Source organism: Dreissena polymorpha, chromosome 1 (assembly GCF_020536995.1).
Source record: "Dreissena polymorpha isolate Duluth1 chromosome 1, UMN_Dpol_1.0, whole genome shotgun sequence".
NCBI lineage: Eukaryota > Metazoa > Mollusca > Bivalvia > Myida > Dreissenidae > Dreissena > Dreissena polymorpha.
In genome coordinates, this window is record NC_068355.1 from 31,245,826 (window position 1) to 31,272,150 (window position 26,325).

General features: G+C 35.2%; 1 protein-coding gene across 1 annotated transcript; it reads right to left on the reverse strand.

Moving 5' to 3' along the window:
- Positions 1 to 898: 898 nt before the first annotated feature.
- Positions 899 to 17,653, reverse strand: LOC127875231 (ubiquitin-conjugating enzyme E2 D4-like). The gene is made up of 6 exons (XM_052420102.1): positions 17,387 to 17,653; positions 14,283 to 14,346; positions 9,476 to 9,507; positions 7,892 to 7,969; positions 4,851 to 4,956; positions 899 to 2,723 (listed from the first exon to the last, which is right to left on the reverse strand). Exons 1-6 carry the CDS (start codon positions 17,408 to 17,410, stop codon positions 2,584 to 2,586), a joined length of 444 nt encoding a protein of 147 aa, XP_052276062.1. The 5' UTR covers positions 17,411 to 17,653; the 3' UTR covers positions 899 to 2,583.
- Positions 17,654 to 26,325: the final 8,672 nt, after the last annotated feature.

The following is a 26,325-nucleotide window of genomic DNA, read 5'->3' on the forward strand; positions in this document are numbered from 1 at the left end:
ACTCAACTTAGAAAAATCGTTTCCGGATGATAACTCAAGAATGCTTACACCAAGGATCATGAAACTTCATAGGTACAGTGATCATGACTCGCAGATGAAATAATGATGAAACTTGACCAGGATGTTTGTCTGGACAATATCTAGGTCAAGTTTGACATTAGGTAAAGATTAAATGAACTGAATCCTCTCAGGTGAGCGAACTAGGGCCATCTTGGCCCTCTTGTTTTATATAACCCATCAATATATGGCAAACTTATGGCCGAGACAAGAATTTTCAGACCGAGGTCCAGAAACTTGACTGATTGGGCAATTGCTTTATGCCTCCATCGTTAAAGCCTGGTATGAAAACATCAATAATAAGGGTTAACAAGAAATTTGTTTGTCAGAAACACAATGCCCCCTTCTGCGCTGCTTTGAAGCCATATATTTGACCTTTGACCCTGAAGGATGACCCTGACCTTTCATCACTCAAAATGTGCAGCTCCATGCGATACACATGCATGCCGAACATCAAGTTGCTATCTGTAGCGACATAGAAGTTATGAGCATTTTTCGAAACCTAAATGCAAAACCTAAATGGAAAGTGTGACGGGAAGACAGACACAGGTCCGATCACTATATGCCCTCCTTCGGGGGCATAAAAACCACTAAAACTGACACAACATCCCATATAAAATTGTTTGGGGACTTCATACATCACAATTCCAATCCTGAATCACTTTCAAAACAGTGCTGATTGATGAACACAGAATACATAGTTTTTCCCAAAAGAAAAAAAAGTATTCATCCTCTTTTATTTCCATTTTAGGAAATAACTTTGCAAATAACTAGGGTAAACCTACTGGTTACACCTGTAAGGGGCTAATAAAGGAAAGCTATATTGCACCATGTTCAGAACTAGGTATAATCATTTTTAATGTTCCTGTAAAGCACTCAATTCATAAACCAGCATGGTCATATAGATAATTGGAATAAAACTTGAAATTTTAACAAATTAGCACCCACACAAAACTATCGCACAACAAAATTTCAAATACATTTAATGGACAACTATCACAAAAAAACTGAGTAAAACAGTTAGTAAATGTATGTAAAAGCCAGTAAAAAAAAATTTAATCTGTCTTCAAATCAGTGATATTTATTGATATTGTTGTATATAACAGTTTGGCAACAAACTAAAGCAGGTTTTCTTTCCGTTTTCAGTATTAAAGTATATATATATTTTCCAATTGTTCTTACTTCTATCTTGTTCTCTGTTACATGCAATTTACTTAGGGACATCATTTACACTGCAAGTTGTGAAATACACAGGTACAAACGTGGAAAAAGTAGAGTGTATCACTTAATCAAAGGCGGGCAAATGAACATCATTTGAGCCCTGGTCTTGGAAAACTGGGCATAATGCATGTGCGTAAAGTGTCATCCAGGTTAATCAGGGACGACACTTTCCGCCTAAATTGGATTTTTGCAAAGAGGAGACTTCATTTAAACGAAAAATATCATAAAAGCGGAAAGTGTCGTCCCAGATTAGCCTGTGCGAACTGCACAGGCTAATCTGGGACGACACTTTACGCACATGCATTATGCCCAGTTTTTTTTCAGAACAGGACTCAAACACGACTCAAAGTATTGTCACAGATTAGCCTGTACTATTCAGGGAGGATGTGCACATGTGTACTATTCAGGGAGGATGTGCACATGCATTAAGCCCAGTTTTACCTTAACGAGGCTCAATTACTTAAAGATTCGTGCAAAACTAATACATTGCAGTTAGACTGTTTTGTAACATTTAGAAAATATTAGGACAACAAGTTAAAGAAATTATTTTGAAATTTAAAATAAACACATAAGATTGCATCATTGAAAAACTCATGCTTGACAGACTTAATGACGCTTTACTGCATCTACATGTACTAGCAACCCTTCTAAGAAATAGGAATCAAAATATCAATAACAATGAAATCAAATGTCAACAAATTATGAAACAAACATTGTTAAATGAAAATGTTTATTGTATTCAATAAGCACTGACAGTTTGAATAGCGTTATGTACATGTTCACTGGTAGTTATCAATTGTTGATTTAATATTTTCCACATTTTGTCCTAATACTACCAGTCTTCTGTGTTCAATCTCAAACTAAGGCAGGACTGTTCCACAAAATAAATAACGAAATACTGAGGCTTGCTCATAATGACATTTTATGGAACTTATCCAACAAAAATTTATAATTCTTAATTTAAATATATAAATGATTCGAAACATTTCTATACACTGTTTCAATCAAATACATATAAATCATAATATCTTATTCCATTTAAAGGAAATTTTCATAAACAGTTTGGACTTTGTCCACATACACATGATGCAGTGCGAATTAACTCGATTCACACTTAAAAATGATCTGAATCATGCAAAAATTGGTCTTCTGCCGTTTTCTGACAGAGTAGCTCTGTGCAGTCTGGTCAGGAACTACCCAATTCTCTTATGAGACCATAAAACCTAAAACTACATTTGTTGCATATGGCATAAGACCCATTTTTGCACGACATTATTCAAATGATCACATTTACAACAATGTTTCTTAAGTCGCATGTTTTTTAGTCATTTCCCGAGCAGTGTGTTCGTACTTCTTCTTGTCTTTCTTGAACAAGTTTGCTATGTCAGGCACCAATGGGTCGTCTGGATTGGGCTCTGACATGAGAGCTAATATCGACAACAGGACTGAAATTAACAGAGCAGAAATATCACTTGATTTTACCTAACAAATTACATAAACAAAAGAAAGGTAATTGCAACACATACACTACACGTACATCAAAGTCTATTTAGAATAAGTTGACTGGCAGAAACAATTATTAAAAGGATAATATACTTAAATTAAGGACGACAAAAATATCATTATTCATGTGACTCTTCATTATTATAAGAGAGCTATGCTGGCTGTGAATCCCTTTCTTGGTATAAACATTCTGAAGACTTAACCTGGTGAAATAGTTTTTGACTCCAATGACCCAGATTTAAATATGGTGTCAATTTTGTAAAAATAAAAATAATCACCATATTTTATAAAGACTGACCATATTTCATGAAGACTGAGTCATAAATGTGGCTTCTAGATTGGTAATATGGGTTTTCTAAGATTTGACCCGGTGACATTCTCTATGGATGCACATGACCCAGATTCAAGACTTCAGACTTGCAAAGATAAACATTCTGACTAGGTTTATTAGAGATTTAGTCATAAATGTGGCTCCTAGAGAGATAGCATGTTTTTTCTAAGATTAAACTTAGTTACCTTTTATTTGGACACAATGACCCTGATTCTTACTGGGCCTAGTGGACACAACAACCCTGATTCTTACTGGACCGAGATATTTTCAAGATATACATTCTGACCAAGTTTCATCAAGACTGGATGAAAATTGAGGCCTCAAAAGCGGTAACAAAAAAAGATGACACCTGTGTAAAACATGCCCCCACATATAAACCTTTTCTGTTCAGGTGAGATTAAAACAAAACACCTTTTTTATTGAAAATTGTTTAAAACCACCCATAATGGTGATGCTCATGTTTAAGAATTGCCATCGCCATAACTGCCTTGTCAATTAGATGCCTGTTTGAAGCATGTAGAGCCAATCATTAAGAGCATATGCCTTTAAAAGCGACCTTTGAGTTAGGGACACAGGTATGGCCTATCACATGGTCTCCACTTGGTAAAAATGTGTGGTAAGTTAAAAATTGTGAGATGAAAGATAAAGTTACAGTCCGGACAAGCTAGGACAGCTATATCAAACCACTGCAAGTAGGTTCGACAACAAGAGCTGTCAGAGGACAGCGCACTCGACTATTCGAGTGCTTGACAGTATAACGTAAGCCATTATGGGGAAATTGTTCATATTCAATAATTTATTAGACGATCTTTCAAAAATAGAAAAAGGAAAAAAATAAAAAAAATTGGGGGGGGGTTGAGAGGGGGTATAATGTGGGGTGTGGTCGTTTATTAGACGATCTTTCAAAAATAAAAAGGAAAAAAAAAATTGGGGGGGGGGGAGGGATTCTGGGTAGGGGCGTGGGGTATTGTTTGGGTGGAATCCATTATGGTATTCAGGTAAGTGTTGTTTTGTCAAAGTAATAATAAAAAGTGATCATAAATAAAGAAGTTATGGCAATTTAAGTAAAATGTTCAATTATCTAAGTGTAAAAATGGCCATAATTATGTCAAAATGCTTGATACAGTGGTCTGCTATTGTTTATAGGTTGGGGTGATGTTGGTAAACAAGTATGCAACATATAAAAGCAATATGTCAAAGGATATAGGAAATATTTGGGGTAGTACGCAAACTTTAACATAGATTTATCAATAATATGCATATTCTAAGTATAAAAGGGGCAATAATTATGACAAAATGCTTGAAAGAGTTGTCTGCTCTTGTTTATAGGTTGGGGTGATGTTGATAAACAAGTATGCAAAATATGAAAGCAATATGTCAAGGGACAATGAAAATAAATGGGGTAGTACGAAAACTTTAACATTTGCTGCATATTCTAAGTGGAAAAGGGGCCATAATTATGACACAATGCTTGATAAGAGTTGTCAGCTCTTGTTTAAAGGTTGGGGTCATGTTGGTAAACAAGTATGCAAAATATGAAAGCAATATGTAAAGGGAAAATGAAAATAATTGGGGTAGTACGAAAACTTTAACATTTGCACGCTTATGCTAACGGAAAGGAAACGCCGGGGTGAGTAGGATAGCTCCACTATATATATTTCATATATAATAGTCAAGCTAAAAATAAGTGATATTTCACATGACAAAAAATTAGAACTGTTTATGGGTATGAGGCTACCTTTGCCAACAGTGAGGGCAGGAGACCATTGAGATCTAAGAATATCCAAGCATATACTGCCTGAAGTGTTGATGTTTGGGTGGTAGATCTTAGTTGTAAACATCACCTGAACAACAATAGAAAAACATGTACATATTCAAATTCCCATGTAATAATTATATACTCAGTTCTTCTTGTTACTTTTGATATCATTCACAATTTATCTGAAATATATAGAACGAATAGAATTTTATAGGAATATAAATAAATATCATGCAAATGTAGACTTTATCATAAGCAGATAAATATTTGAGCTTTGCTCTGGGAAAATGGGGCATAATGCATGTGCACATGTTCTCAAATGCATAATGCCATGATGATGATGTTTTTCAGAGCGAGGCTCATTTGTATAATGCTCCAGTCAGATGAATGACTACTTGTTGATTTAACTATTGGTAGTTCAACAAGCAAAGTTCTGATAATGCTCCAGTCAGATGAATGACTACTTGATGATTTAACTATTGGTAGTTCAACAAGCAAAGTTCTGATAATGCTCCAGTCAGATGAATGACTACTTGTTGATTTAACTATTGGTAGTTCAACAAGCAAAGTTCTGATAATGCTCCAGTCAGATGAATGACTACTTGATGATTTAACTATTGGTAGTTAAACAAGCAAAGTTCTGATAATGCTCCAGTTAGATGAATGACTACTTGTTGATTTAACTATTGGTAGTTCAACAAGCAAAGTTCTGATAATGCTCCAGTCAGATGAATGGCTACTTGTTGATTTAACTATTGGTAGTTCAACAAGCAAAGTTCTGATAATGCTCCAGTCAGATGAATGACTACTTATTAATTTAACTATTGGTAGTTCAACAAGCAAAGTTCTGTTAATGCTCCAGTCAGATGAATGACTACTTGTTGATTAAACTATTGGTAGTTCAACAAGCAAAGTTCTGTTAATGCTCTAGTCAGATGAATGACTACTTGTTGATTTAACTATTGATAGTTCAACAAGCAAAGTTCTGATAATGCTCTAGTCAGATGAATGACTACTTGTTGATTTAACTATTGGTAGTTCAACAAGCAAAGTTCTGATAATGCTCCAGTCAGATGAATGACTACTTGTTGATTTAACTATTGGTAGTTCAACAAGCTAAGTTATCATAATGCTCCAGTCAGATGAATGACTACTTGTTGATTTAACTATTGGTAGTTCAACAAGCAAAGTTCTGTTAATGCTCCAGTCAGATGAATGACTACTTGTTGATTTAACTATTGGTAGTTCAACAAGCAAAGTTCTGATAATGCTCTAGTCAGATGAATGACTACTTGTTGATTTAACTATTGGTAGTTCAACAAGCAAAGTTCTGATAATGCTCTAGTCAGATGAATGACTACTTGTTGATTTAACAATTGGTAGTTCAACAAGCAAAGTTCTGATAATGCTCCAGTCAGATGAATGACTACTTGTTGATTTAACTATTGGTAGTTCAACAAGCAAAGTTCTCATAATGCTCCAGTCAGATGAATGACTACTTGTTGATTTAACTATTTGTAGTTCAACAAGCAAAGTTCTGTTAATGCTCCAGTCAGATGAATGACTACTTGTTGATTTAACTATTGGTAGTTCAACAAGCAAAGTTCTGATAATGCTCCAGTCAGATGAATGACTACTTGTTGATTAAACTATTGGTATTTCAACAAGCAAAGTCTGTTAATTGCTCCAGTCAGATGAATGACTACTTGTTGATTTAACTATTGGTAGTTCAACAAGCAAAGTTCTGCTAATTGCCATGTTAGAAAATCAAATTAACAGTTAATAAACAATTAAATGTAATTCAGAAATATTGGCAATGGTTACTTTCATAATTCAAATTGAATGTTCTTTTCAATTACTGGTACTTTCAGACTTCACATGTTTATCAGTTATAATATTAACATGTCAGTAATCCATTATTCAAGGATGTAGTAGTTCTCATTTTCAAACATACAAAACATCTAGCCATGCAACTCGGTAGATGATTTTGGACTACATGTAGTATTAAAGAAATACTGGTAACCTAGACTCTAGTACCGTAATTGCTCTATGTTTTCGGACACTTAAAAATAATTATTTTTGTTTGTGTCCGAAAACTTAGATACGAAAAATAATCACAAAATACAGGTGTCCGAAAACTTAGAGTCGAAAATTGAAGTGTCCGAAAATAGCGTCGATTGTATCAACAACTACCGGTAACAGCACGCGCTTATTTTAAATAATTTTAAATGCTTAATTCATTTGACAGAAAGTTACTACAAGGTTGTACTTTAACCAACGAGTTCAAAGATGAGCATTTGATGTCCTGATCATTTCATTTCCAATAGCTGTTGTTTAACACCTTCCATTGTTCGTAAAACTTGCAATAGGGTGCATCACACTTTGAAGCGTTTAGTATTTGTCACAGTTATTTTATTGATAATGGGTAGTTCCGCTGCGGTAGATACATGTATTTGAACTGTTAATTGGCACTACCCCTGATAATTGTCATAATTCTTATGCTTTCAGGTGAAACCATTGTTTAATACCGGTTTACAAGGTTATTTACCTAATAACGCAATTGTAATGGTCTGTTGCCCTCAGGCATGCACCTGCCATGTTTTATGATGTAAAACTTGTTCTAAAACCCTATGATCGGAGTGTCAAATATCGAAAACAGGACCGACATTTTGTAAAATAGCGCTGTAAAATAAACAGTCCGAAAACTTAGAGACATAAATTATGGACGAAACTCGTGTGTCAGAAAATTAAGAGTCACGAAAAATAATTATTTTTGCCAAAAAAGGGGGTGTCCGAAAACTTAGAGTGTCCGAAAACATAGAGTAATTAAGGTATATACTATTGAAAAAGCCATATGCCAAACAATCGTTTTTGTCGAAGGTTCTGGATTCCATATATAAAAGCGGTGATTGAGAACAGTAATAAATTAGTTACCACAAACCAATAAGTCTCAAGTACATAATTATAAATTTAGACATTGCGTACACATTAGTCCATTGATCTGAGCATTCAACACTTACCTTGGGAGGTTTGAATGGATAGTCTGTAGGAAAAATCATCTTGAGAAAGAAAACGCCTCCCTGATATGGGCTCCCATCCTGCAAATACAATTCAAGAAATAATACACTATTAAAAACCTCTTACAATACAAGTAATGACTGCTGTCATAAAAATGCCTTCCCTTTGGCTAAAATAAGTATTTAGACAAATTAACAGAATCATCTTAATGAAACAAAGCATTTCACTTTGAGCCTATGGCTAATTTGATGATTGACTGAGTGAACTATGATATAGTTATGACATGTCATTTATTTATATGAGCATTCAGACAAATGTAATGAAGAGTCTGTTCACATGACTACATTCAGACAGAGGTAATGAAGAGTCTGTTTCAAAGACAACATTCAGACAGAGGAAAATAGAGAGTCTGTTCCCATGACTACATTCAGACAGAGGTAATGAAGAGTCTGTTCCCATGACAACATTCAGACAGAGGTAATGAAGAGTCTGTTCCCATGACTACATTCAGGCAGAGATAATGAATAGTCTGTTCCCATGATTACATTCAGACAGAGGTAATGGAGAGTTTGTTCCCATGACTACATTCAGACAGAGGCAATGAAGAGTCTGTTCCCATGACTACATTCAGACAGAGGTAATGAAGAGTCTGTTCCCATGACTACATTCAGACAGAGGTAATGAAGAGTCTGTTCCCATGACTACATTCAGGCAGAGATAATGAATAGTCTGTTCCCATGACTACATTCAGACAGAGATAATGAATAGTCTGTTCCCATGACTACATTCAGACAGAGGCAATGAAGAGTCTGTTCCCATGACTACATTCAGACAGAGGTAGTGAAGAGTCTGTTCCCATGACTACATTCAGACAGAGGTAATGAAGAGTCTGTTCCCATGACTACATTCAGGCAGAGATAATGAATAGTCTGTTCCCATGATTACATTCAGTCAGAGGTTATGAAGAGTCTGTCCCCATGACTACATCCAGACAGATATAATGAAGAGTCTGTTCCCATGACTACATTCAGACAGAGGTAGTGAAGAGTCTGTTTCTATGACTACATTCAGACAGAGGTAATATAGAGACTGTTTCAACGACTACATTCAGACAGAGGTAAATAGAGAGTCTGTTCCCATGACTACATTCAGACAGAGGTAATGAAGAGTCTGTTCCCAGGACTACATTCAGACAGAGATAATGAAGAGTCTGTTCCCATGACTACATTCAGACAGAGGTAATGGAGAGTCTGTTCCCATGACAACATTCAGACAGAGGTAATGAAGAGTCATGTCTCATGTTTGCATTCAGACAGAGGCAATGAAGAGTCTGTTCCCATGACTACATTCAGACAGAGGTAATGAAGAGTCTGTTCCCATGACTATACAGATGGTTAAGATCAATGAAAGTCTAAAAATGAAACCTTAAGCCAATGGAGATCAACAGGCATTCTGGTTCAATGTCTACAGTTGAAACTATTTTTAAGACAGTAGACTTGTAGTCATGGGGGGAGTCTAATGATATTCAGGTATTGTTTAGATCATTCTTAATCTAGACTGTTCTTTTCAACAAAGCACATACATACCGGTCCAGTGAGTGAAGCTGACCAATGAAACACTGAAAAATAAAAATAAATAAGATCAAGCTGTCGCAAAAGCATTATATACTAACCCATATTCAAGTTATTTCAGTAAATAAGTAACAAATTCTACAATAACAATTGTTTATAAATACACGTATTCAATATAAAAGGAATTATAACATTTTCATGAAAATAGTGAACTATAATAGGTGGGTGATTCAAACGAAGCCTGTTTCTATTAATTTAATTTCGGTAATTGAGTAATCCCATGCTGATTATTATTGCACCTACCTACACCCAAAATGTATGAACAATATCTCCATCAAAATTAAAGTTATTAGAAGCGGAAGAAGCTTTTCTATTGTAAGTAGCAGTCACCTTGACATTAATAATACTGTCCCATCTTGACATTGATAATACTGTCATACCTTGACATTGAAAATACTGTACCACCTTGACATTGATAATACTGTCATAGCTTGACATTGATAATACTGTCCCATCTTGACATTGATAATATTGTCATACCTTGACATTGATAATACTGTCCCATATTGACATTGATTATACTGTCATACCTTGACATTGATTATACTGTCCCAACTTGACATTGACAATACTGTCCTACCTTGACATTGATAATACTGTCCCATCTTGACATTGATAATACTGTCATACCTAGAGATTGATAATACTGTCCCACCTTGACCATGATAATGCTGTCTCACCTTGACATTGATAATACTGTCCCACCTTGACGTTGATAATACTGTCCCATCTTGACATTGATAATACAGTCCCACCTTGACATCGATAATACAGTCAAAAATGCAATCCCAAGCTAGGTTTGCATGTTAGCTACCAATCCACAAAATTTCAGCACAATTCCTCCAATTCAAACAGATGTTAATTGAGCAGAAGCCAGGGTTTTTTATCTGATTTTGGGGAAAGGGCAAAATGCCGGATTTTGGAGGAAAAAATCACGCGAAACGCTGGATTTTGGGGAAAATAAGGAAAGTCTTAAATAATCAATTCAACATATTTTGCTGTTTTTAAAACAAAATCAAGGCAACAGATAATTTAATTATGCAATATGTTATATTTTCTACACTGGATCAGGTTAACTTATGTATTTAAAGTTTAATTTTATTTTTTATTTTTTTATGGGAAAAAAATTAAGTCTGGGGGAAAATTTACCTGCTGAGGGGAAAAAAATCTGAGGGGAAAGGGCCGATTGTCGGCGGGTCCCAAAGAAGGAAAAAAAGCCCTGGAAGCCAATTTTGTATTTTTAGTTACTGTGACCTTGACCTGACAGGCCCAATTTGCAAAATACATTCCCATTTAGGCCTCCATGTATGCTTGATATATCCACCATTATATCAAAATTGGTATATGAAAACTAAAGTTATTGACCAAGAAACCATCTTTTTGACGACAGACCCCCCCACCCCCACCCCAATACCACTATCGTTGAGTGACCCGAATCGACGCTGCCCTAATTCGACGCCATTTTTGTTTTGCCTCTGTTTGATACATAAGCAACATCGTTGACGTCATACAATAGCACATGGTACGCTACGCACAATATACTATAGTTGTTGTTTGTTATGTGAAAAATAGCAGGGTTAAAAGGTAAGATATGGTTGATTGGTTTGCAATTGATGGATTTTTATATATTTTACTTAATGAAAAACTTTTGAACACTTTACACTCAATCGTCTTTGTAAATAAAACCGTGGGATAATGCATCAGTTTCATCTGCAAAAGTTCACTATTTTATTCATAAGTCACGTGACTGCCATTTGACAAAACATCGTATAAATAGATTAATTTTCACTATGAAAAAGGCGTACGCGTTTACTTTGATTTGAAGTCCGGATATGCTTTTGGTTATGCTGAAATATAATTTTAACTACATCATACATGTAGCAAGTGTTTATGTTGGTAATTGCATATAATGTTTATTACTTATTTTTATTTACTTTATTATAATTGTAGGTTCCACATAAGAAGTACAGGTTATATTCACCTACTTCCATAAACACAACTTATGGCAAGGGCTTGCTGACAGGGGCCCCTATTAAAACCACTGCCAGAAAGTATGGCATCCCAAAATTAAAAACCTGAATTGATTTAATTAATTTCATTTCCATATTGCTTTTATAGTGATACAAATTTAAGCACAACAACCATGAGTTAATATTTCATGCATTCAGTCTCCACAGGATTGATATTTACATTGAAATCAGGTAACCAATCAGATGCGTCGATTTAGGGCACTCTCAACAAATATGGTTGCCATTACATACACTTGGGTCATTTCGTTTTTCAACGAATTTTTGTTGATAACACAATCAATTGAATTTAAAATGTGTAAATAAAAGGTAAATGTGTAATGAAATAACAAAATTAATTACATAAATCCCTATATTGAGCAACAAAATTTCAACAAATTGCTTGTATGCGTCGAAATTGGGCACTCGAGGATATCTTATTACCAGGCATTTCAACTTTGTTTTAACCCTCAATAATAACATTTATCCTTAAATACAATGCTGTCTACTGTACATGACCTTGTGTTTCAGTTGAACTACTTGTCGCATGAAACTGACTGTCACTTGCCACAAAGATTTTTAACCTACGATCATCACTATGGTGACATATGTCACAACAAGACTAACAAGCATCCATCAAATACATAGTATTACATTTGTTGAAACAACACATTTTAGCCAACACTAACAACCAACAAACGAATGTCAAGCAACTGATACACTCATCAAGAGAAATCAGTCTGTGATCATTGCCAACAAGTTAATATGTACTCTCTAATGCAAATGAGCCTCCATCAGAGAAAATGGGGTTTAATGCATGTGCGCATAGGCAAATTACGGACTACACTTTCCACCTAAACTGGATTTTCGTCAGTCTTCCTTCAAAGGAAAAATACATGTACAGTGCTCCAGCTTGGATTTGAAAAGGGCAGGGGGGCTTTTTTGTCAAAATGGCACTTTCTTCACACAGTATTTTGTCAAAAGGGCACTTTGGAGCGCGCGGGCGTTTCTGGAATGCTTCCTGTTGCATGTTAATTTATATGTAATTAATAATTGTTAGAATATATTATTTCCATTATTATTAAACCATTATTAAATTATTCAAATACTATGTCTACAATGAGGAATAAATTACATACAATGTAATAAGAGATTTATTAATCAGCATTAAAAAAAATATGTAAAAAAAAGGGCAGGGGGGGCCCTAGGAAGGGTAGGGCGGAGGTTCGGAAGGGCAGGGCGGGCGCCCTTCAATTTAGGCCTAGCTGGAGCACTGATGTTAACCAGAAAGTGTCGTCCCTGATTAGCCTGTGCAGACTGCACAGTTTAATTCAGGTACCAAACTTTAGGCACTTACATTAAACCCCCTTAGCGAGGTTCAAATATCCTTCACTTATTTATAAGAGCTGCAACGATTCACCGACAGCTCGATTCGATTCGGTTTTGATTTCAGACACTCAGATACCGATTTTTTTGATTCGATTCATCTTCAAACCTAGTTTTCTTATATATTCACTCTTATGCCTCAAAATTAACATTTCTGTTCAAATGTGATTTCAATAAAACACATAAAAAAGAAAAGCAAATTAGGAATTTTAATATAAAAACTTCTGACTAGAAGATTGTGTTGATTACACAATAAGATAAAAATAAATAAATAATCATAAGAACGTATCTGGAATCAGTTGAATGGTAGTACTATCACTTTTATATATTATACTTTTACCCAAAACCGCTCAGCGCCCTCACACTACTTTGGGGGAAGGGGTCTGCAGCCCTTAGGAGGGGGAATTTTCGCGGCGTTTCCCTTTTTGGGGGATTTTTTTACTTACTCTCTCATTATTACATTTGTACATGTTTGCACTATATTCATTGCATTTTTCATAATTTAGTATGTTTGCAAAGATGAAATTGAAATAGAATTGAGATATAATAATCATGAGACACATCTTTCTATTAAAAAAAAAAAAATTTTTTTTTTAGGGGGAATTTTTCCCCCCAAAAGGGGAAAAAAGTATACTTTTCAGGTGGGGGACTGCCGCCGAATTTCGACGGCAGATTTAATAGACTGAGGGCCCTGCCGCTATAAGCATGTCTACCATTGTGACATGACAGCAACAGCTGTTACCTGTAGGACAAATCACATTCTCTAATAAACTTAACAAAATTCCAACAAAAATAGAACTACTTTTCTGGCTGGCGACTTCAGTAGTTGCACTTGTGCGACATATAAGTCTTGCTAAATCAACGTAATGTTTGCGTTTGACATGTTGCATTAGATTAGTGGTTCAGCCGGACTTTGCGTACGCCACATCTGTGAAGCACAGTTTACACTTTGCTTTATCGGTAGGGCTACCATCCCGAAACCCAAAATACTGCCACACTTTTGATTTTAGCATCTTAGGCGCATCTGATAATTTCAATTTGTCGGCAACAACTTGTTCAGCCATTTTGACGCTTTTTCCGAAAGTAGACCGTAACGCGCTTATTGATTGGATGACTAAAGAAATAAGCAACTAATCGCGCGGGTCGTAATTACAGGTAAAGAAAAACCTTCACCTTCCCGTATCATTAGTCAAAATACAGCGTGCTTTACGTATCTATATATATATATGCATATATGTTAAAGAATCGAATTGAATTTGGTAGGTTTGGTATCGAAATCGAATCGAAGCATTTCAAATCGATTTTCGATGAATGGGATCGAATCGTTGCAGCTCTATTATTTATTCAATCGATACCAAAAGACAACTCACAATCATCATTTTCTGGCCCAGCTGAACAGCCTGGCGGTGGATCATTGATAATGTCTTTCAACTCCTGAAACATAAACCAAATACAACTAGAGCTTTGTCACAGACGTGACGTATACCCCCACGTGCCACATTGACACAGAACATTTTGCATGCTGTCTTCACAAAACAAGAGAATCTTAATGGAGTTTTTTAAGAATTATTATGCCATTATTATTTATGGCCATTTTGACCTTTGAAATCTTGAATTCTTTCGCATGATACGCCGCCCAATGACTCTGAACAAAATTAATGTACAGTCATTTTAAAATCTCACAATTAATGACATAGTTATGGCCCGGACAAGCTCATTTATGGTCATTTTTCTCTTTTGAACTCCAGGTGTGACCTTGACCTTGAAGATATCGACATAATTCTTCTACATGACACATTGTGCAATGATTGTAAACAAATGTACCACATAATTTTAAAATCTCACAATGAATGGCATAGTAATAATGGCCCGGACAAGATCATTTACGGCCATTTTTGACCTTTGAACTCACAGTGTGACCTTGACCTTGGAGATATTGACGTAATTCTTACACGCGACACTCCGTCCAATGATGGTGAACAAATGTGCAAAATGATTTTAAAATCTCACAATAATGACATAGTTATTGCTTGGACAAGCTCATTTATGGCCATTTTCAAGTACTTAACAAATTAGTAGAGGTGTAAAGTAACCTGTTAGAGTGCCCAGTGCTGGGCTCTCGCCCACAAGTGCCGGAACACTAGAAAGGTTATTTCCCAACTAAGCAATCTGGGACTGGTTCTTTCGCACACACTTCACTTTTTCATTAACCTTTCAGTTGACCTACAGCGACACTCCTGCCTTTTATTACCGACACTATTATTTTCCATTAAAACAAGCGATGTGTTTTTAAAACACTTTGTCCCCATATATATAACATTTGACCTTGAAGGATGACCTTGACCTTTCACCACTCAAAATGTGCAGCTCCATGAGATTCACATGCATGTCAAATATCAAGTTGCTCGCTTCAATATTGCAAAAGTGACATTAAATGAGCGAGTTTGACCCATATATTTGACCTTTGACCTTGAAGGATGACCTTGACCTTTCACCGCTAAATGTGCAGCTCCATGAGATACACATGCATGCCAAATATCAAGTTGCTATCTTCAATATTGCAAAAGTTATGGCAAATGTTAAAGTTGGGGCAAATAAACAAACCAACAAACAAACTAACAGACAGGGCAAAAACAAAATGTCCCCTACTATAGTGGCGGGGACATAAAAATTGTAATTCTCACTTTTGTTTAAAGTTTCTTTATTATTTAAGTTCCCATGGCAAGCTGAACTAAGCTAAGCAGTTTACATGTATCAGCATATTTAGTGGACATGCAAAATTAAATGTTTCATACTGCTTGAGTCAGAGAAAGATGGAGAGGCTGTACAAGAAAACATTCGATAACAGAATACCCTACAAGTATTGATTGAAATTAGGAATAAAAAGGGCAAGTCCTTCTGGGTTCAATTCTCAAACCTCAAAAAAGAACTACAAGACAAAGAGTTATAATGGATGATAATGGTTTTGTTATGACACCATTGTAAAATTACATTTGTTTTGTCTTAAATATTTTGAAAAAACAACAACAATAAACTGCAAAATAATAATCACAGACAAATAGCAAATATGACTCCTTGTAAGCATCTTTATTATGTGGCTCGATGTTTTGTGTTGCCCTATCACTGAACACTAGTTATATGCAAGTAACTGGGTTCAATTATTTATTGACTTAAAGCCAGTTTTTCAGTCAGCTTTCTTAATCCAATTAAAATTAAGATGAGCACATAAGTTGTTAAGAAATAAGGTCGTTTCCACCAATATTGCTGTTGGGCTAGCTCTTTAACGATGAAGTTAGAGCATCTGACTCACACTATGGATCCGAGGTTGTGGATTCAATCCCCCACTGTAGCTCAGGAATTTTCCCAATAGTTGTGACGAGGCAAACACAAACTTTGACAAGTAAATGGGTCTGAGATTGTGTAATGATTTCAGGGAGCCGCTTGTGTAGTGGTCGACGCTTGTGTAGCAAAGTGTCAGGGGCCTTCAAACATTAAAGGGGCCTTTTCACAGATTTTGGCTTTTTTTTTAACTTACTCATTAAATGCTTTATATTGATAAATGTAAACATTGGATCATAAAAGCGTCAGTAAAAAACCAAGAAAAAAATTAAAAAAAGGAAAAGAACATTGCCCGGAGCAGGTTTCGAACCAGTCACCCCTGGAGTCCTGCCAGAGTCCTGAAGTAAAAACGCTTTAGCCTACTGAGCTATTCCGCCGAGTACACAGTCTTGACGTATTTTATACGTTATATAAGCAATCTTCGTAGTTTCACAAAATTTAACGACAAAAACAGAACTCTCCAAATTATACAATCGTTTCGCGTTGCAACGCTTTATAATTTTTAGGTTTTAAAATCGTCAAAAGATGCATATAATGGCTATATTAGAGCATGGTTAATGTTCAGTATTACTGTTTCCTCACAAATATCATAACTAAAACAAAAACTTACGAATCTGAAACAACTTTTTTCAATTTTGTCAATTTACCAAAGCGTGAAAAGATCCCTTTAAGCGGGGGAGTAGTGTAGTCAAATAAGGTCACTTCCAACCTTGCTGTTGGGCTATCTCTTGAGAGTCAGAGTGTCATGGGTTCAAACTCCAGCTGTAGCTCAGGATTTTTCAATTAAAGTGTCGTTTAAAGGCATGCTGTTTGATCTTCAAAAATTGAAACAAACTAATTTATTAAATGGATATCAGGACTATCGTTTTTAATCTGCCTGATAAAGGGTTATTATTTATAACTATAACTTGGAGAAAGGTCTATAAAAATAAAACCCAGAAAACTTATTACATTGTGCACATGAAGAATGGATAATATGATATATATCGATGTCACGTTTACTGTTGGTTGTTATTAAAAAATCGCCTTCAACAATTTCTGTGATAAATATTCGAGAACATTGTTAGTCACTAACAACAAAACAAGTTATAATCTTTGTTTGAATGATGTGTGGTAAATTCAATTATGTACTAACCTTTGAGAGTCGTTTTTGTGCCATAGTCTGCTAATCGATACGTTAAGAAGAACCAACGATTTGCGTTTTACTTAGGATAATCAGTGACAGCTGAGTCCTGTTTATTTATTTGTGTACCACTAGAACCGAACAACATACCAATTATGGCATGTAGGTTGTAGTGATATTAAATGTCGACAAATATTATACAGCAATCGATACCTAATTGGCTAATAAAATTAATGATTTATATTTAATTTTTAAACATAGGTCAATATCTTTTTACTTTTGTCACTAACTTGGCATTTCTAGCGAAATATTCAGCGCACTATTTTGATTGCGTAAGTACTTCCCTTGCATTTAGTGTGACGAAAATGACCTCAATACAAACTGAAAGTTGACAGATCATCGCGCGCAATCACTACGTGTTCTTTATCGATATCAACGTTGAAGTGAAGAAATGAGCCAGTCCTTAAAATTAGAACATTTAGGAAACCAGGAACGACTTAGATAAAATAAAAATGATTATCCCGTTTAATTTCACGAGTTACATGAACTGGCTGCTTTCGAAGCTAGTCAACTCGTACCTAAGTCAACACACACCTTCGGTCAACTCGAACCCGATTTTGTTAACTCGTCCCCGATTTTTGGTCAACACGTACCCCCACTAGTCAACTCGTACCCGATTTGGTCAACACGTACCCTCCTAAAAATTATTTATATATATATATATATATATATATATATATATATATATATATATATATATATATATATATCAAAGACTTGAAATATGTTTTTTTTATATGTTTTGATATGAATATAGGTTATAATTTGTTCTTGATTTTTTTTCAAAAGTAAACAAGTTCATTATTTTTCACACGTGTATGTTATAAACGACGTGTTTGTATTGCCTACAACTGATACCTGATGTTATTGTCGGCGTTTTGTTTTATAAAATGTTGACTAATAACACCTTTATGACAACAGGACCGTCGGCGATTTGTTAAACAAAATGTTTGTCGTGCATCTAAAATGACACGCGCGGTAGTTGTCGGCATTTTCTTTGATGATATGTTTGATTGAAAACACCGCATGAAGCCATAACCAATTAAAGGTATGATCCCCGTTGAAGTTAAATAGTAAAATAATGAACGGTTTTCTAATTACACTTAATGACAATTAAGTTTTATATATGTATATAATTGTGGGGTCGTTTTGTGTATTTGTAATATATGTGTCCAATAAAATCTTATTAAAACATCTAAATACTCATTAAACCCGTTTGTTTTTACTCAATAATCTTAAGTATTCTCGAGTAATGGAACCATTTGTTTGTTGAACTGTGTGAATAAATTTATATTATTATATAAAAATGTATAATATATGTGTCCAATAAAATCTTATTAAAACATCTAAATATACGATAAACCCGTTTGTTTTTACTCAAATGCGTTCTTTATTTTTGCAAAGGTACAAAGGTGCAGATTAAATCAATTAAGATTTCAGCGACCCGTATCGAATAATGTGTTATTCATTATTTAACACAGGTGCAGATTAGGTAAATTACGATATTAACGAGCCGTGTTACGTAGGTTTGAAAAGTATTTTAGGTGTTGATTAATTGATTTAATCATTGACTACTCGAGTTTCTGATGAATCATTATTCGATGCAAAATTTGTTAATATTTTGTACGTATGTTGTGGTTTATGCTTTACTTTAATTTCATAAAAAAAATCATATCGTTTCTGTCGTTTTTTTCCATTTTAGTGAATGTTATCTTACTTAATCCTTAAGACAACCTGTTATGTTAGTCTATGCCAAAATATAACTTTATTTTGGTCAACTTGTACCTGCAACAAACATAAAACATCAAATGTATGCAAACACCCATCGCACATTTTGTTCATAAAGAACACAAATTAAAAAAGGTACGAGTTGACCAACCGGAAAATGACTAAAGTACGAGTTAACCAATTCGGGTACGAGTTGACTAAGGTACGTGTTGACTTAGGTACGAGTTGACTAGAAACCGCTGGTTTAAAAGATTAACAGGCGCGTATCCAGACGCGTTGTGGATCTACATTCGTGTGCACGTGTTTTGTGTGCCGGTCAACGCCTATCTAAGTCCTCGCACGTTTTTTGGTCAGCTCGCACATGTTAAAATACATAGATATATCGTCGCTTTATTGCTATAGTGCTCTAACTAACATTTTCATTTTTTTGGAGAAAAACGCATGTAAAGGTTTAACCTTTATTTTCTCACTTATCTATGCACGTATGTGGACAAAAATTATAGAGCTACCGGAGTGTTTATCAGCAAACGGAGAATATGAATATCATTAAATATTAACTTTAGTAAATTATATGTTAATGTTATTTGCAATTTTATGTATGGAGATAGAGCATTCTGGTAATTTTTTTAATCGTTAATGCTGAACTTCTCTATCGGGACATAGGCCATTTTATCGGTTACGGCTGACATTTATTCATTGAACGTCATGAAGTTACAGTTCTGAAGTGAAACTCAGTCACGTGGTGCAAATTCTGGCAATTGATAGGCTAATCTGAACGTGAATTCTACTTTGCTCTAAGTCCCGGAGATGGTGCAGTACAGCAGTCACTCGATTACGTAATATTAAAGATCTCGTTCTCACGAACACAGCGTTATAAAAACTCAAACGTACACACTTCGGTTGAACAGTCATTCGCATTGTACTTATACATTTCAAACAAACAAATACAATCATAGTTAAACAAATGTATTACTTACTAACATATATATCTCTCTATATCCAATATGTGGCGAAAATCAGCTTTCCAACTATTCAACCGATGCCTTTCACTATCGCTACGCTATTTCACAAGAATAGTCACATCTCCGTTATTGACCAATGAAAGCACAGCTTTGTTGAAAACTATTTTGAACTCGACACTGGCGTAGCATTTGTGAAAGGCATTGGTTGAATAGTTGAAAAGCTGATTCTCGCAACAGATTGGAGTTAAATGGATTTATACGTTAGTACGTTTTAATTTTGTTTTTATTTTCATTGTATTTGACTGTATGCGATGTGAGGTTACAATGCGAAAGACTGTCCAACCGAATTATGTACATATGTAATGTATTTTCGTTGTAATCAGATCGATTCTTGGATATGTTGTTGCAATTTTTTTTTTTGATGACCGCTTTACGGTGGACTAATGCGAACATGCATCGATTTATTAATTTAGTATGAAGTCTTCTGCGTTGTTTTATTCCAAAATTGTGCAAATCGGTTGAAAATTTATGGAGTAGTGAGCTTCGGAAATTGGCTGTTGCTGGTATGCCGAAATCAGCAATTCAAGTGTCTAAGTCACATACCTTGTAATATAATTATATAAGTAAAAAAAAATTTGACGAACTTTTTTTGTCATGGGGGGTAGTAGCTAATGCCGAATGCCTGTGGTTTAAAGGATATCTTTTACATTCTTCACTCGGTTAAAGCCACGGCGGGTCGATTCGCTAGAAAACCAATAGAAGAAACGTCACTAGGATATACTACATTAAACAGGTTTGATGTATGTGAAAAGTGCCAAGTGTGAACGTCTGAAATGCGCCAAAAAATACAGGTTTTAACTATTTTGTCCTGTTTTAAATATCAGTTCAAATATAACATATGTATGTTTATTACACTCATGCGATGCTGCAAAATATCCATACATCGGCCATGGGGTGCTATGGCCCAAAAAATGTGTTCAGTTATTTAAAAATTCTTAAAGCTACCCAATTTAGATTCGTGTGTCAACATAAAGGTGTTTGTTCACTTCATCGGTTAATTTCTAATTATTAGGTCTACAACGGATATTGATAAATAAAGCTTAAAGGGATCTTTTCAAAGATTTTGGCATGTATTTTAGTTTGTCATTAAATGCTTTATATTGATAAATGTACATCGGCTCCATTAAAATCAAGAATAAAATGAAAAAAAGAAAAAAGTAGCCCTCGAAAGGACTCGAACCACTGACCCCTGGAATAAAAGTCTAACGCTTAGACCTGTTCAGTTGTTCAGAGTTTATTTACATCTCCCAGGCCTCTTCACGAGGTCATTTTAGCTGGACCTGTACCGGCCGTCCGTCATACATATAGGATCTGGCACGAGTTGTCATATCATAGATCTACCATATTTTATTAAACGAGTTCAGGAATTTTGTTAGTAAGCGATCCTTTGGCGAGCTTACTAACGAATTTTCTGGACGAGTTTAATAAAATATGGTATGATATGACAACGAGTGTCAGATCTTTGTTATCACATGCTTTTAAATGAGCAAATTAAATAAATATTCTCGCAAACATATTGATAAATCCCGAATATTGTTTACATTTCGTGACGTCATTTGACGTTGCAACGTCATTTCAGCAAAATAACAAAATGCGATTGGTCAATAAACAAAAACTAAGCCAATGAAAACGCATAAAATGTTGTATTACACATTAAGCAATTCTCGTAGTGCCACAAAATAAAGCGACAACAATAGAACTCTCAAAATTATTATTGAAATCGTTTATAGTTGCTATGCTTTATAATTTTCAGGCTTTTAAATCGTCAATGTATTTAGGTTGCATTCGAACGTTGCAGTTTGGTTGTACCAATGGTCTATATGAAATTTTTCCCGACGTTTTTTCCCAACGTTGCTGCAACGTTGTATTTAGGTCGCATTCAAAAGCAGTATTTTTGAATTCTATTTTTTTAAATAATATAAAATCATTTTTTTACTGCCAACCACTCTTTCGATACGTATCGGCAGTTATGGATATTTTCGAGTTCGTTTCTTAGAAAGAACCATTATTTGACGTCTATAGGAGTTCATGAAACGCTCCCCGAGTGGGAATCGAACCCACCAATTCCCGATCTCTAGACGGACACCTTATCCACTACACCACGGCGACAATTGATATTGTCAGACAAAAATGTTGACTATTTTTTGTTGAAACTTTGAAACTAGATTCTACCATTTTAATGCATAACTGAACTTAAACAAAATATTTTATCCGGCGATTTTGAGTTAAAGTCGATCTTTAGCATCTTTAAGTTTAAGCAACTGATCTGTAAAATAAAAAAAAATGAATTTCTAAAATTTACAAGAAATAATATTTTCATTGATGCTATGCATGAACTGTATTATTATAAAGTACGATTCCTACTCGGGGAGCGTTTTATTATTTCCTCTTTAGACACCAAGTACTGGTTCTTTCTAGGAAACGGACTCGACAGTGTGCATATCTGCCGATAATACTTGAAAGAGCGGTTGGCAGTTAATAGTTTGTTTATTTTTTGTATATTATTTAAAAAAAGAATTAAAAAATACTTCGTTTGAATGCAACCTAAAAACAACGTTGCAGCAACGTTTGGAGAAAAAAGTCGGGAAAACTTTCATATACACCATTGTGACAACCAAACTGCAACGTTTGAATGCAACCTCAATACAACGTTGCAGCAACGTTGGAAAAAAACGTCGGGAAAACTTTCATATACACCATTGTGACAACCAAAGTGCAACGTTTGAATGCAACCTAAATACAACGTTGCAGCAACGTTGGAAAAAACGTGGGGAAAACTTGTATATACACCATTGTGACAACCAATCTTCAACGTTTGAATGCAACCTAAATACAACGTTGTAGCAACGTTGGAAAAAAACGTCGGGAAAACCTTCATATACACCATTGTGACAACCAAACTGCAACGTTTGAATGCAACCTAAATACAATGTTGCAGCAACGTTGGAAAATAACGTCGGAAAACTTTTATATACACCATTGTGACAACCAAACTGCAACGTTTGATGAAACGTCCGGGTAATGTTTTGTATGCAACGTTGTTGCAACGTTCGGTAATGGTTGCCGACGTTGCGACCTAAATATTACGTTGCCACAACGTTGCATACAAAACATTACCCGGACGTCCGGGTAAGGTTTTGTATGCAACGTTGTGGAAACGTTCGGTAATGGTTGCCGACGTTGTGACCTAAATATTACGTTGCAGCAACGTTCGCACAACGTTTGATGCCTACTGGGTTTACACGGCTATTAAAGGGACATTTTTACAGATTTTGGCATGTATTGAAGTTTGTCATTAAATGCTTTATATTGATAAATGTAAACATTGGATGTAAAAAGCTCCAGTAAAAAAAGAAAGAAAGAAAAAAGTAACCCTCAATTGGGCTCGAACCACTGAACCCTGGGGTAAAAGTCTAACGCTTAGACCACTCGGTTATCCATGCGCATACAATATGATGTATTTTATACTTTATATAAGCAATCCTCGTAGTGTCAAACAATGTAACGACAACAACAGAACTCTCCAAATAATTCGATCGTTTCGCATTGCAACGCTTTATAAAGGTTCAGGTTGTTAAATCGTCAAAAGATGCATATAATGGATATTTTAGAGCATGGTAAATGTTCAGTATATAACAATTTCCTCATAAATATCATAATTACAACGAAAGTTATCGAATCTGAAACATTTATATATTTTTTTGTCAATTACCAAAACGTGAAAAGGTCCCTTTAATCAAGGGCATCACCTCGTTTTTGAGATGCATTTATAAACGAGCCAATTAAAATACGCAACTGGGTTTTCATGAAAATGAATAGTGCGTATTGCAACGACGTTAACTGCACGTTCATTGCGAAAAATTTGATTTCTTACAACAGTCACACCGGTAATGCGGATACTTTGATAACGGATAGCACTTCGATAACAGAGAACAACAAAAGCCACGCGCGAGAGGTGAGTTTTTCAGCTTTTTCGCATTTATTTTCTGTTCATTGGGTTTTCAGACACGGAACATTGCTTGGCTTTTTCGTATTGCGCAGAAGGAAAAAAGTACATATTTCAACTTAATAAAAATACTTAGAAATGAAACAGGAAAGTGTTCACTATTCGATTACAAGATCAATTTGTCTATTAATGTCACAGCATCTTACATTTGTAGTATACTGACGTATTTGAGGAATTTTCCAATTTTACAGAGTCGGATGCCACATTTTCATGAACACTTCTTATCCGATCATCTCTATTACAATGGCACTTCCCGATTAGCCGACACTTTTAAAAACAACGGATTGGCTACTTCACGTATAATTATTGAAAAAAAAGAGTTATGCAGGGTATTTATATACTCCCTGATTTGTAGATTACTACTATGACTACATGTCAAGTTATTAAGTTCGGTTAGTCGACTAATAATAGCACTTCTGAATTTATCCCGTTTAGATACATCCCATTGTATTTTCACATAATTTTCACTTATCCCTTCCGGATAATCAAAATTGGCATGTAGCGAAAAACTAATTGGTGTATGGTCGCTATAAACGTTAAGATCTTCAACCGTAAAACTATTGATTCGTGAAAAATTGCTTTCTTTTGTGAGCAGATAATCAATTAGCGACGCGCCTTGTTGCGTTATAAATGTAAACTTGTCAGTGTAGGGCAATCTACCGTTAAGAATGCGTAAATTGACAAAGATCAATAAGTTTAACACCATGACTGTTTACAATATTATATCGGGTGAGCCCCGGTACAGTGGTTCATCTGGAATATAATCGTAATCATCAATGCAATCAGTCATTCTATCATGCATAATATAATCACATTTAGAGCCTACACGACTATTAAAATCTCCAACTATATTAACATATCACAATGAGTCGTATAAATTAATATCTGATTCTAAAACGTCAAATATATCAACATTAAAAATATTGTACGCTGGGGAATCTTCACCCCATACGTAAACACCACAAACATAAGCATCTTTGTCCATATGAAAAACATTTTTTTCCAATTTAATCCATATAACAGTGTCCAAATAGTTACGAATAATTTCAACACCATTAGAAATAGAATCTTTTATATAGATAACAGTTCCACCACTCGCGCGCTTCGCGTTTCGATGCTAGAATTTTCTGTAGAAATTAAAAGATTTATAGCCGGGTATATCAACGACACTTGAGTCGGAAGTCCACGTTTCGTATAGAAAAATTATGTCATGTTTAGCAACAATATTAATAAAATCAACGCTGTCTCGTTTCAAAGCAGTAAGTCCATGTACGTTCCATGATAGTACGCGCAGCTCATCCCCGACGCACTCCTAGTCCCGAACTGGTTTCCCGTCGACAAACAGTGTGTCGTACGCAATCCATGCCTTTTTAACTTGGCTGCGGGCTTCCTTCATTCGTGGCACCAACTTTCTGCGTTTGTCGGACACTTCCTTTGGGAACTGCTCGTTCACGTAGAACGGGGTACCCTTGAGCTCGCTCCCCTGGTGTCGTACAAGCTCTCTCTCCTTAAACAGAGTAAACTTTGCCACAATACTCCTGGGTCTACTTTCACCTTCACGCTTAGGCCCCATTCTGTGCACTCTCTCCAATATTTGGTCACAGTGACCAATTTCTGGTCACAAGTGGAACGCCGCGGCTATATAAAGTGACCAAATTTTGGTCTAAAAAAGTAAGATTAACATTAGCAATAGTAACTTTGGTATTGAACCATTGAATTTTGAGACATAAGTAATAGCTTATACTAAGTTCTTTTAAATATGGAGTAATTGAACTATTAAATCTAACTTTAACTACCGTATTACGTTTAGAGGAGCATCATTGAATTTTTGACATCCATTGTTTTCTATTATTTGACTACGCTACTTTGTCAAGACTGTTAAATCCGATGAATATTAAGTTTTATTGAATGTATCGGAAGTATGCATTTTGTTTATCAGTACTCAGTTATAACCGTTTATTGTGAATAAACCCGTTGAACATTTTGTATCGGAATTGCGTTGTGAATTTATAGTACCACGGAACGCACAATACTACAAAAACGAAAGAAGAGCTAAATGTCTAAAAAAAAACTTAATTAATTAATTGGGGAAATTATTTGTGGATGCGGTGCCGTTTGATAAAAAATACACGGTT